A 14,039-nucleotide genomic window follows, 5' to 3' on the forward strand; every position below is an offset into this window, starting at 1 on the left:
CTCATGGGTTCACATCTGAGACTGGTAACAGAGCAGTGAGGGAATTGTCACCATCAGACCTCATGTAACCAGTTGTCATGTTCAGGGTGTACAGACACCACCAAGAGCACTTAAAACAGTTCTCCCTGGAGAGTCTCAAACACTCTGCTGACCTAATTATCACATTTCATTTACAATACCAGAGAGTGTAAGGAGTACATTTTACACATCTTTACACATCTTTAACTGTTAAGGAAGCAAAAACACGGGCATATCACCAACATATCCTGCTTCAGAAATGTTAAAAAAGGGAGAAACCTGTGTGTCCTGGAATTAGTAAACTGAATTATTTTTTAATTGTTTTGACATAATCTGACTTAACAATAAAGATTTTTATTATAAAAATGGCTATTGTCCTTATTATAACATAGCAAAAAAGCTATGATTATCTTCATCTGAGGAATGAGGAAACTGAGTGGGGAAAGATTAAGTGACTTAGCCTGAGCCACAGGGCTAGTAAGCGGTAGAACTGGATTCCTATCAGCCCTTTATGGCTCTAACAAGCCAGGGTGTCTTCTCTTGCACTACCTGGCACCTCAACAGCCTAATCAAAACATCTGTCAGAGAAAGGACTGACACACACTTTTTCGGATAATAAGGTAAATGAGTTACAAGTGGAGGAGAGATTTATTTAAAAAGAGATTCGTAAAAAGGATGATGATTTGGTGGCATCTCAGGGGCCAGAATTCCAAACTTCTGTCTTCCCAGTTGAATGTTTCATTTCATAGATTCCTGAGCCCTTCTGGCTTTTACTCAGGGCCCCTTGGGTGCTCGTCATGCAAGCAACTATATGTACATCTCCTAGGCATTCGTGTGCTGACCGTAATCTTGCTCCATTTTCAGTAGGCTAAGCAGAGATGAGAGGCAGAGTCCTGGAGCAAGGCCTAGAACCCAGGGGGGCCCAGCTCTCAGACTCACAGGAGTGAGACCAAGAATGCAGATGCTTCATAACCAAAACCACTAGGTGGCGCTGGCACACGGCTGGACCCTGCTGGTACCTCACCTTGAACAACTTCCTATCACCACCCTCAGTGGGCTCATTTGATGTTGCACAATAAATTCTAAAATTCGTTTCTTCTTACTGTTTCCACCTGTTCCCTCACTGGCTTTTGAAGAGGTCTCCACGTACATGAACATAGCGCACAAATAAAAGTTAAAAAAATTATTTTAAGGTCAGATTTCTAGGATCCTGATGCAACTCAATCATGCACTGAGGTTTCCTGGAAACAGCTTTGTCTCAAGGGCGATTTTTAGTATCATAAAAGGAATAGAATTATTACTAAAGTGACAGTAAATGATAAAAAGAATTACACAGAATGATTACAATTTTTTAAAAACACATAAATTCTATGATTTAAAAAAAAGACTAGAGGCAGTTCCCTGGTGGTCCAGTGGTTAGGACTCAGTGCTTCACTACCATGGGCTGGGGTTCAACCCCTGGTTGGGGAACTAAGATCCCATCCCACCAGCAGTGCAGCGCAGTGGAAGAACAAACAAACAAAAAGATGTAAACAGTAAGTATATTTGAGTGGTGGGACTACTAAATAATTTTAAAAAATCTTCCAACAAACAAAAGTCCAGGACCAGATGGCTTCACAGGTGAATTCTATCAAACATTTAGAGAAGACCTAACACCTATGCTTCTCAAACGCTTCCAAAAAATTGTGGAGGAAGGAACACTCCCAAACTCATTCTATGAGGCCACCATCACCCTGATACCAAAACCAGACAAAGACACTACAAAAAAAGAAAATTACAGACCAATATCACTGATGAATATAGATACAAAAATCCTCAACAAAATACTAGCAAACAGAATCCAACAACACATTAAAAGGATCATACACCATGATCAAGTGGGATTTATCCCAGGGATGCAAGGATTCTTCAATATACGCAAATCAATCAATGTGATACACCATATTAACAAATTGAAGAAGAAAAACCATATGATCATCTCAATAGATGCAGAAAAAGCTTTCAACAAAATTCAACACCCATTTATGATAAAAACTCTCCAGAAAGTGGGCATAGAGGGAACCTACCTCAACATAATGAAGGTTTGTCATATATGACAAACCCACAGCAAACATCATTCTCAATGGTGAAAACATGAAAGCATTTCCTCTAAGATCAGGAACAAGACAAGGATGTCCACTCTCGCCACTATTATTCAACATAGTTTTGTAAGTCCTAGCCACGGCAATCAGAGAAGAAAAAGAAAAGGAATACAAATTGGAAAAGAAGAAGGAAAGCTGTCACTGTTTGCAGATGACATGATACTATACATAGAGAATCCTAAAGATGCCACCAGAAAACTTCGAGAGCTAATCAATGAATTTGATAAAGTTGCAGGATACAAAATTAATGCACATAAATCTTTTGCATTCCTATACACTAATGATAAGAAATCTGAAAGAGAAATTAAGGAAACACTCCCATTTCCCATTGCAACAAAAAGAATAAAATACCTAGGAATAAACCTACCTAGGGAGACAAAAGACCTGTATGCAGAAAACTATAAGACACTGATGAAAGAAATTAAAGATGATACCAACAGATGGAGAGATATACCATGTTCTTGGATTGGAAGAATCACTATTGTGAAAATGACTATGCTACCCAAAGTAACCTACAGATTCAATGCAATCCCTATCAAATTACCAATGGCATTTTTTACAGAACTAGAACAAAAAATCTTAAAATTTGTATGGAGACACAAAAGACCCCGAATAGCCAAAGCAGTTTTGAGGGAAAAAAACAGAGCTGGAGGAATTAGACTCCCTGACTTCAGGCTATACTATAAAGCTACGGTAATCAAGACAATATGGTACTGGCACAAAAACAGAAACATAGATCAATGGAACAAGATAGAATGCCCAGAGATAAGCCCAAGCACCTATGGTCAAGTAATCTATGACAAAGGAGGCAAGGATATACAATGGAGAACAGACAGTCTCTTCAATAAGTGGTGCTGGGAAAACTGGACAGCTACATGTAAAAGAATGAAATTAGAACACTCCCTAAGACCATACACAAAAATAAACTGAAAATGGATTAGAGACCTAAATGTAACACCGGACACTATAAAACTCTTAGAGGAAAACATAGGAAGAACTCTCTTTGATATAAATCACAGCAAGATCTTTTTTGATCCACCTCCTAGAGTAATGGAAATAAAAACAAAAATAAACAAATGGGGCCTGATGAAACTTCAAAGCTTTTGCACAGCAAAGGAAACCATAAACAAGACGAAAAGACAACCCTCAGAATGGGAGAAAATATTTGCAAATGAATCAATGGACAAAGGATTAATCTCTAAAATATATAAACAGCTCATGCAGCTCAATATTAAAAAAATAAACAACCCAATCCAAAAATGGGCAGAAGACCTAAATAGACATTTCTCCAAAGAAGACATACAGATGGCCAACAGGCACATGAAAAGCTGCTCAACATCACTAATTATTAGAGAAATGCAAATCAAAACTACAATGACATACCACCTCATACCAGTTAGAATGGGCATCATCAGAAAATCTACACACAACAAATGATGGAGAGGGTGTGGAGAAAAGAGAACCCTCTTGCCCTGTTGGTGGGAATGTAAATTGATACAACCACTTTGGAGAACAGTATTGAGGTTCCTTAAGAAACTAAAAATAGAATTACCATATGACCCAGCAATCCCACTACTGGGCATATACCCAGAGAAAACCATAATTCAAAAAGACACATGCACCCCAATGTTCATTACAGTACTATTTACAATAGCCAAGTCATGGAAGCAAGCTCTATGCCCATCAACAGACGAATGGACAAAGAAGATGTGGTACATATATAAAATAGAATATTATTCAGCCATAAAAAGGAATGAAATTCGGTCATTTGTAGAGTCGTGGATGGACCTAGTGACTGTCATACAGAGTGAAGTAAGTCAGAAATAGAAAAACAAATATCGTATATTAATGCATATATGTAGAACCTAGAAATATGGTACAGATGAACCGGTTTGTAGGGCAGAAATTGAGACACAGATGTAGAGAACAAATGTATGGACACCAAGGGGTGAAAGCGGCAGGGGGTGGGGGAGGTGGTGTGATGAACTGGGAGATCGGGACTGACATGTATACACTGATGTGTATAAAATGGATAACTAATGAGAACCTACTGTATAAAAAAATAAAATAAAATTCAAAATTCAAAAAAAATAAAAGAAAAAACAAGGGAAGGGGTGTTGGGAAGATAGATGAAATAAACACAGAAAAATATTGATGGTTGTATGGGTACATGGGATTTCTTTGTACTGTCTTGTTTTGTACATGGTTGAAAAATTTTGCAGTAAAATTAAAAAAAAAAAAAAAAAAAAGAAACTGACAAACAGCACCGAATGGGTGGCAGAGTTAAGTACAAAGCAGGGAAATGTGAGTTTTATTTGAAAACGCAGGTCTCCTCACTTTAACACTCCATGAGTTATTATTGGTTCCCATTAGGTGGCATCATTTTCCAAAAAATGGACTGGAAGGTGGTGGGTTCACAGAAAGAAAAAGGAAGGTAGACTTTTCCTTAGTCAGGCTGGGAAGATGAGGCCTCTGGGACTGATTAGCAAAAATCACTCTCCTTAGGGCTGACTCAGGGAAAGCTCTCCTAGGAGGCTACCATCCCAAGAAAAGTTCCTGCTTTTTTTTTGCTCCTTCGCTGTCCCCAGGGGCAGGATGCCCACAACATAAACCTCAGCCAAGGGCAGGAACGTTGAGAACCGCCACACACTTCTCAGTGGACAGCCTGCTCTGTAGTGCAAAGAGCACGCCCAACCCAGGGTACAGGTGTTCCCTGGGCAAGGTAGCCGAGTCCAGTTTTATCCAAAGAAGAGCATCTCAGAGCCACCTTGTACCTGAATCCTTCCGACCATCACGCAGACCCACCCCTTTCCCAGCTCAAGTGTTTCTTGTCTGGTTTGGTCTGTTTCTAGGGTTGGTCCAAGCCAAAGTTCTCCTTGAAACTCCTGGTCCTGAGGAAGCAATTCATCCTCTCTTCTACTGTTCATGACTTTCTTCCAAGTTCTAAGTAAAGCCCACGTTCCACCACAGATGGACCAGCCACCTCTCCACAAACCGTCCTTCCATGAGGCCCTGCCACTCTCCACCACCTGACACAGACCACCCAACAGGCTGCCCAGAAAAGATCCTCAGAGGTGCACTGGGTTGCTAAATGTACCTGACTTTATATGTTTAAGAAATATGCTCGGGGCTTCCCTGGTGGCACAGTGGTTGAAAATCCGCCTGCCGATGCAGGGGACACGGGTTCGAGCCCTGGTCTGGGAAGACCCCACATGCCGCGGAGCAACTAGGCCCGTGAGCCACAACTACTGAGCCTGCGCGTCTGGAGCCTGTGCTCCGCAACAAGAGAAGCTGCGACAGTGAGAGGCCCGCGCACCGCGATGAACAGTGGCCCCCGCTTGCTGCAACTAGAGAAAGCCCTCGCACAGAAACGAAGACCCAACACAGCCAAAAATAAAAAATAAATTAATTTAAAAAAAAAAGAAAAAAAAGAAATGTGCTCTATCCACAATCAATCGTCTGTTTAGTGATTGAGAAAACCTTCTCTTTGAGTGGGTCAGACTGTTTTCAAGAGATTATGTGCTCAAATGCAGGACTTGGGGGAAAAAGGAAACTGGTTTGTTCCTAAAATACCAGTCCAGTCACAGTGGTGGATTTATAATCTAAGCAGGGGCAAAGAGGAACTTAATTAAAGTTGAGGGAAAAAACTCCCAATTCTCTCTGTGTGCACACACACACCACTCTCTAACAAATACCACTTTAAAGGCGAAATGTAAGCTCTTTGCCAATTCTGTCATCGTATCCTATCAAAGAGAGGAAATCTGAACATATGTCTCCTATACAGAATTTTCAAGAGAAATGGAAATTCACACTTTTATTTATTGGGTAAATGTTTGTGGAGACTGTCTACACAGCAGGGACCGATTTGGGCAGTCGAAGGGCTGGAGGCCAACAAGCAGAGGTGGAAGGAACCTGGGTCTCTGACGACATGGCTGGATTGCTGATCTAATTGGCCCGGCAGAAAATACGGATCACAGGTATTTATATTGCATCAACTATGTGCCAGGCACAGTTCTAGGTCTCGTGAATGCACTAGAGAATCTTGTCTTTTTAGACAAAAATACCTATCCTTGTGGTAGGTACATTCTAATTGGACAGACAGACAATAAGCCAAATAAATAACTAAAATATTAGATAGTGATAAATGTTAAGGAGAAAAACCAAGTCAGGGACGGCAGAAAAGAAGCGAGGCAGGTGTGGGTTATAAGTTACACACGCTGACCAGGGAAGGCCTCAATGAGAAAATGACTTTTGAATGAATACACAAAGGCAGTGGAGTGAGATGTGTGGGCATGAGAGGGAAGGGTGTTTTGGCAGAAGGCACCCGGCGCATTGGCTCCAAGGTGGGCAGCATGCTCCGCATGTTTGAGGAACCCCCAGGAAGCCAGTGGACTGGAGCATAGAGAAGAAAATGACGGGATGAGAGTCTATATTAACGGACTAATAAATATTCTCTGAGCTCCTCACAGGCGGCAAGCAGTAAGCTGAAGGCTCTGAAAGATGTGAAGATAAATCCAGGGTCTCTGTAGGGGAGCAGCAGAGAGAAAATGCTGCAAGGAATTAGAATATGCTTTAGGTCCTTCTTGGAAGCAGTGGTACATTTCTGAGGTCTTTGCAAATTGGACTGGGCACAAAATTCTTGGTATAAATCTTTCCTTATCAAGACTCTCCCTTTTCTACTGTTTGCTGGCATTGAAGGCAGCAAAAGAGAATCCTGAGTTTACCTTTATTTTTGTTACTTTGACACTGGCCTTTTCCTTCCTGCATAGATGCTTGTAGGAAAAAAACCCAACAAATTAAACCCTTACAATTTAGACTGTTGCCAGGACGTGTCTAGGTAAATGTCAACTTTCATTTACTTTGTAGAATTCAGGTGAGCGCTTTCAAGCTATACACTTGAGTTTTTGTTTGTATTTATTTATTTACTTGTTTTTTATTTTTGGGCCATGCCGTGCAGCATGTGGGATCTTAGTTCTCCGACCGGGGATGGAACCCATGCCCACTGCAGTGGAAGCACGGAGTCTTAACCACTGGACCGCCAGGGAAGTCCCTAGTTTTTGTTTCTAAAGCCCAGTCTCACTTTCTTATTGCCCACTGCCGTTTTGATTGGTTGTGTGGTCTCTTCCTCAGGAACACTATTTGTAGACTGGTTCTTAGTTTCTCTCCTCTATCATCATCTTTTTTTTTTTTTTTTTTTTTTTTTGTGGTATGCGGGCCTCTCACTGTTGTGGCCTCCCCCGTTGCGGAGCACAGGCTCCGGATGCGCAGGCTCCGGATGTGCAGGCCCAGCGGCCATGGCTCACGGGCCCAGCTGCTCCGCGGCATATGGGATCCTCCCAGACTGGGGCACGAACCCGTATCCCCTGCATCGGCAGGCGGACTCTCAACCACTGCGCCACCAGGGAGGCCCTATCATCATCTTTTTCATCTGTGTCATCAGTGCACAGACTTGACTTGCCACGATGTCCATTCTGCTTTTCACTAAGAGTAATGAGCTGGGAGACCCAAGTAAGGTTTCCCAAAAGCTAAGTCTCAGTAGCAGAAACTAATAAAGGAATGACGGAGGTCAATAATCTTCAATGCCTGCCATGAATCGTGGGTGCAAGTTCGATGAGAAACAGGGCATTTATGTAACTTCAAAGCCTCTCCCTACGGAGCGCTTATTAATTACAAAGGGAAAGAATAACCTCACAGAGGAAACACGTGTCAGACACCACCTTAATCAAACGATCAAAGCCAACACCACCGACTTTGGGACAAATGGACAATAAATAAATGAGAACAAATGGACATCGGACTCCCGATGTGATGCACGCAGAGGCGCACATCAGTGTGGTGGTGTTCCTGCCAAAAAAGCACAACCTGAATCTAACCATGAGGAAACCTCAGACAAACCCGAATGGAGGGACATTCTACAAAACAGCTGGTCTGTACTTTTCCAAAGATGTCAAGGTCAGGAAAGAGGAAGGCTAAGGAACTCTGTGAGATTAAAGGAGACTAAAGGACTGGCAACGAAATGTAACCTGCGATCCTGGGTTGAACTGTGGACCAAGAAACACATACAGCTTAACAGGCATTACTGGGACATTTACTGAAATTTGAATATATATTGTGGGTCAGGTAATATGAAATGTTAATTTCTTGATTTTGCTAACTGTACTGTGGTCATTGTAAGATACTGTCTTTCTTCTTAAGAAATACATCTGAAGTATTTAGGGGTAAAGGGACACAATGTTTCCAACTTACTGGCAAACTGTTAAGAAAAACTCATATATATTGCATGTGTCTGTGTGTGTGTGTGTGTGAGAGAGAGAGAGGGAGAGGGAGAGAGAGGGAGTGCAGGGTGGGCAAGGGATGGGGCAAAATCTCTGGATCTAGATAAAAAGTATATGGGATAGCTAGTGGGAAGCAGCCACATAGCACAGGGAGATCAGCTCGGTGCTTTGTGACCACCTAGAGGGGTGGGATAGAGAGGGTGGGAGGGAGGGAGACGCAAGAGGGAAGAGATATGGGAACATATCTATATGTATAACTGATTCACTTTGTTATAAAGCAGAAACTAACACACCATTGTAAAGCAATTATACTCCAATAAAGATGTAAAATAAACAAATAAAAATAAATAAAAATACATTTTAAAAAGTCTCCTATTAAAATAAATTTGGTATTTTAAAAGTGAGTCAATTAAAGAAATAAAAATACAAAAAAAAGGTATATGGGAGTTCATTGTATTATTCTTGCAATTTTTCTGAAAGTTTAAACTTATATCCAAAAAAAAAAGTGAATACTATATAGTAGGAATTGAAATCAGCACTGGAGCAGCAACAGGCTATATGATGAGTTTTGGGGTCTGCACGGGTATATTTATAAGATGGAGAAACTATACAATTTAAAAAGGGAAACTTCGATGAATGTTTTTAATCAAGAACTGGCATGCTGAGAGAAGTCAGGCTTCTCAGCTCTCAGCTCAGCTATTTCTTCGGAGCAGTGAGACAGTCACCCTTTAGGAGGGCTTCCAGGCCCTGCCTTCCATTAGCCATTGGATGCAAAGCAATGCGCCTTGCTTCTGAGCGTGGCCCAAAGCTTAGTGCTAAAACAGGGTGTTCACTATGGTTAAAAGAAGCATTCAGTCATCATCTAGAAAGCAAGTTACAGGTGTGCACACACACAGAAAAGAGACTGAAATAAAATGCTTGTGGGTGGTGGGATTACAGGTCTTTTTCTGTGTACTTTTGCATTTTCCCAGGTGTTCTACACACACATGCATTACTTTTCTGGTTCCAAAAACGATTTAATTAGAGACTTCCCTGATGGTTCAGTGGTTAAGACTCCATGCTTCCAACACAGGGGGCACAGGTTCAATCCTTGGTCGGGGAATTAAGATCTCACATGCCACACGGTGTGGCCAAAAAATTTTAAAAAATAAAGATTTAATTAAAAATCCTGAACAAGAAGAGGAATTGGACTCAGGGGCAGAGAAGGGTTCAGAAGTGGGCATCTACCTTTCCCCAGATCACTGATTCTCCAACCATTCACAAATGCTTCCTGAGTACCTATGCTGTGCCAAGCATCATGACAGGTGCTAGGTAAACAGATGTGAACAAAAGAGTTGAGAGTCCTATCTTTGGGTCGGTTATACTCTGGAAGTGCGTATATTTGTTTTGTGTGGTTGGGCACAGCGATCTGGGGAGAGGGTGGAGGGTGTGAGAGGGACCAGGCACGTGGGCCACGGTGAGGGATCAGGGTAACAGTCTACACGCAGGGATACTTAGTTTTTAGAGCTTGTTTCGAAGGCATAAAAATTCAAGTGGTAATAACATGTAATTCCATCCCCACCCTGGCCCAGTTACGGCTTATTTATACACATTTCCCTGACAGGCTTCGACATGACTCACTATATCTTTCCAAGTAGGCAGGCTGTTTCCTCCATTTGCCCTTCTCCCAGGGCCAAACTCGTCTTAAAATATTTTGCTCATGATTCCAAAAGGAATTTCATAATCAAGTGTTTTCATTTTTCTAATAAAAAAAGCCAGCATCCAAACCTCCGACTACTTCCGGTAACCTGCTTCTCTGCTTACGCCTGCAGCCTACAGAATCCGGCATCGAATAAACTGGGATGATCTCTGGGCCCTCCTTCCCTTTTGCCTCTGATATGCGCTGAGGGCAGTGATTCTCAATTCTGGCTGCCCCTTAGAATCTTCCAGGGAGCTTAGAAAAGTAAGATACCAGCCCCACCCCAGACCAGTTAAATCATATCCTTGAGAGAGCAGATGCTAAATTCTACAGGCTTATTACCTCCATTACCTCTGCAATGTGTCTATTTGATCTGGCACCTAATAATTCGAGCCTTCATCACCTCTTAGTCTGCTAAATGAACAGTATTTTTTTTTTTTTTTTTGCGGTACGCGGGCCTCTCACTGTTGCGGCCTCTCCCGTTGCGGAGCACAGGCTCCAGACGCGCAGGCTCAGCGGCCATGGCTCACGGGCCCAGCCGCTCCGCGGCATGTGGGATCTTCCCGGACCAGGGCACGAACCATCGGCAGGCGGACTCTCAACCACTGCACTACCAGGGAAGCCCTAAATGAACAGTATTTTAATTGTTCCTTCCTTCTCTTCATCAAAGCAGTGCTACTGGTGGTGGTGGTGGTGATAGTAGCAAGCTAGCCACCACTGAGTCTTATTCTGTGCAAGTTACAATTCTAAACTCATTACAATGCGTGGCCTCATTTTCACACAACTCTGAGGTCAAGTTCTCTTCTAATTCCTGTTTTATAGATGAGGAAACCAAGGCAAAGAGAGATGAGGTAATTTCCTGCAGCTGCACAAGTAGGAAGAGGTGGAGCTGGGATTCAAGCCCACTTTATTAAACAACCTCCAACACACGGGCATCTCAGGTTTGGCTCCTACATACACGTACACACGTGTATCTCAGAAGTTAGAATGAGAAGCCCTGACTTGAAAATGGAAAATGGTGGTCTTCTCCCAGTCTACAGAATTTCAGGTTAATGTTAAGGTTTTTCTCCCATGAATGTTCTTTAAGTTTTTGAAGTCTGTTTCTGTTTATCTATATTAGAGTGCAGAGTATAATAATATACAACTTACTAGAAAAGTATCCATTTTGTTATCTACCATGTAATGTGTCCACTGTTCCTGGTTTTCCACTCTCAGACAAAACATGAGCCCCTGATCCAAAGCAGTCCTGAGATCATATCCGTATAACACACATCTGTAGCTGTAGGTTTGCCTGGCAGTGGGAACTATGGGTAGAGAACCTTGTTAAGAGCTTAGGGATTTCATATATTTTCATGCCATTTACACTGAGATAATAAGTGAGGATGAGTAGCTGATTTATTTAAGGAAAAGAATCCAGAAGGAAAATGGAAACTTAGAGAGGGCAAAAAAAAACCCTTGATAATGTCTATTAATACAGTCTCCCAGAACCAATGAAAGAATTACAGGAAGCAGAGGGTTGAGAAAAAGTTGGACAAATGACTAGACTAGGTATTAGATGGCAAATGGATCGGGGATGGAGGTGGGAGGTCTAGCTCTTGTGTGAAGTTGGGCGGTGAACATTAGAAGGGAAGTAAGATGATGCATCACAGGAGGAGGAGGGCCATACACAGGCTTTTTATTTCATTTTTCAGAGCTGGATTGCTCTGTGCAACAGGGAGGATGGGAAACTCAAAGAATCCATGTGTTAATTTTAAAGAGAATTCACTTCCTCTAAATGTAAATGAAGATTTTAGAAGATACGTAGACAGTATGTGAAGGATACTGGCTGGGGGATGCCACAGGATGGGTGGGGTGTGAGCAAAGATTTGAAACAGAGACAGCTGTGCTGGGAGGGGACAAGCCAACTTTGTGGCGGGGCCGGGGGGTTGGGATGCCATGTCCTCCACAAGGACTGACCACTAGAGGGCACCTGTACCTCGCGCTCGGCCATCCCGAGCTGTTCTGGAATCTGGAGGGCCACAGGCCCAACGGGCTACTCAGGACTTGGTGACTGGCCACAGACCTCTCAGGGCAACCTGCACAGGATGGCTGGCCCTGCTGATCACTGGTTTCTCCTAGAGATTGTGAAACAGCAATCCCCACCTGTCTCCCCAGCGGATGGCTGTGACAGTCACCTCAGAACTACACATGACATTGCTTTGTGAACTACCGAGGGCTCTGCCACTGTAAGCTGGTCTCATGATTCCTGGAAATCATACGGGCTCATTGGGCCATTATGTATCTCTCTATGTATACCTTCCTTCTCCTCAACTAGGCTCTAAGCTTTTAACGAAAAAGGACTGAGAATATCTTAAGATGTCCTGAAGGAGGTGAAATACTATGTCTGGATTTGCTTGAAAACAACCCATTGTGGCTGAAGGGAACCACTGAAATTTTCCCTACTAAAGTTTTAGAAGTATCATGTATTCCCAAGTCTCCCTGTCTGTAAAATGGATGCGTCACACCAGCTGGGGTTCCTTCTAACTGGACCCTCTGTGTTTCTGAGATCCACTGCACAGGGGACAATATCCGTTAGCTTGTGGGGCACGTGCGTTGCCCCAAGCTCTTAAGAAAGTCCAGGAAAAGGGGATGCAGGGTCCCGGCTGGGAACATCTCCTAGCCTAACGATTTCAGTCTGTTGCAAGCCCAGGTGAGGAGACCTGTCAGATCCCATTCGTTGCTCTTCCTCCCAGGACGCTCCAGACCTTCCTTTGGGGCCGAGCTGCTTCGGACCTTGGCAGGAAGCCTCAGCTGCCCCTCGGGATTTTTGTTTGCCTATGTTTTGATTTAATTCTTTTCTCTCACATCCTTTACAGAAGAGCCTCTTCAACTGTTGCCATGCAGCTCTGTAGGAGAATCGGGGGCTGCTGACCGAGCTCCAGCGGGAGAGAAAGGAGAGAATGGAGAACGCCGCTGCTCAGGTGGATGGGCGGCAGGGGAGGACCGGTGTCACCAGCCAGGGGCAGGGCTGGCGTTTCTGATCACACAGCATCCCGGGTGGTGTGAGCGCGTGCCGAGGGGGCAGTGATGGGGGCGTGCACGGGCAACACCCTAACTGCTGTGCCCCTGACCGTTCGGCTCACACGCTTGGGGCAATACTTGCTAGAACTGTGGGAAGGTGGAGGCAGGGACATGGGACAAGTCAGCGAGAGTGTCCCTTCCACGCTTTAAGGAGAAACGGACTTACCAAGTGTGCTGGGGACGGTGACCTGGTATCCTTGACCGTGGCGCTGGCGGGGACATCGAGGAGGGGCCATTTCATCTGCAGGTACTGCACAGGGGACAGAAAACAATGCAGCTGGTGAGTGGGGGCCTCTCATGCACCCCAAGGGAGCAGGGAGGCGCTCTGTGGTTGGGGGGACGGCCGTGGCTTATTTTACCTGCACGCTCCTTACTGTGTCAATGGCCAGAGATCAGAAGAGTGGAGAGCACACATTGACAACCACACATGAGAGCAGGGCTTCCCTGGTGGCGCAGTGGTTGGGAGTCCGCCTGCTGATGCAGGGGACACGGGTTCGTGCCCCGGTCCGGGAAGAGCCCACGTGCTGCGGAGCAGCTGGGCCCGTGAGCCATGGCCGCTGAGCCTGCACGTCCGGAGCCTGTGCTCCGCGACGGGAGAGGCCACAACAGTGAGAGGCCCGCGTACCGCAAAAAACATAAATAAATAAATAACTATAGGCTTTAAAAAAAAAAAAAAAAATGACAGCACAACGGACCAAAGTATTCAAAGACCCTGTTGCTGAGGGTCTTTAGTAGCAGGACAAGCAAGGCTCATCAAGGGACCCAGGGCTCCCAGATGGTCATCCTGCCTGTTCATTTCCATCTCTTACAGCATCACACACAACACTCCCCAGGAAATAAACAGCCTCTCCAGAACTATCTGGTGAA

General features: G+C 43.9%; 1 protein-coding gene across 1 annotated transcript in view; it reads right to left on the minus strand.

Annotated features, from left to right (window-relative positions):
• TCF7L1 (transcription factor 7 like 1) overlaps window positions 1–14,039 on the minus strand; it is a 163,104-nt gene that overhangs the window by 8,542 nt on the left and 140,523 nt on the right. Inside the window, exon 4 of the mRNA XM_060116599.1 lies at window positions 13,339–13,422. Coding sequence (XP_059972582.1) covers window positions 13,339–13,422 — 84 coding nt within the window. The remainder of the gene's footprint in view (window positions 1–13,338; window positions 13,423–14,039) is intronic.

The sequence above is a fragment of the Mesoplodon densirostris genome, chromosome 14, assembly GCF_025265405.1.
Source record: "Mesoplodon densirostris isolate mMesDen1 chromosome 14, mMesDen1 primary haplotype, whole genome shotgun sequence".
Lineage (NCBI taxonomy): Eukaryota > Metazoa > Chordata > Mammalia > Artiodactyla > Ziphiidae > Mesoplodon > Mesoplodon densirostris.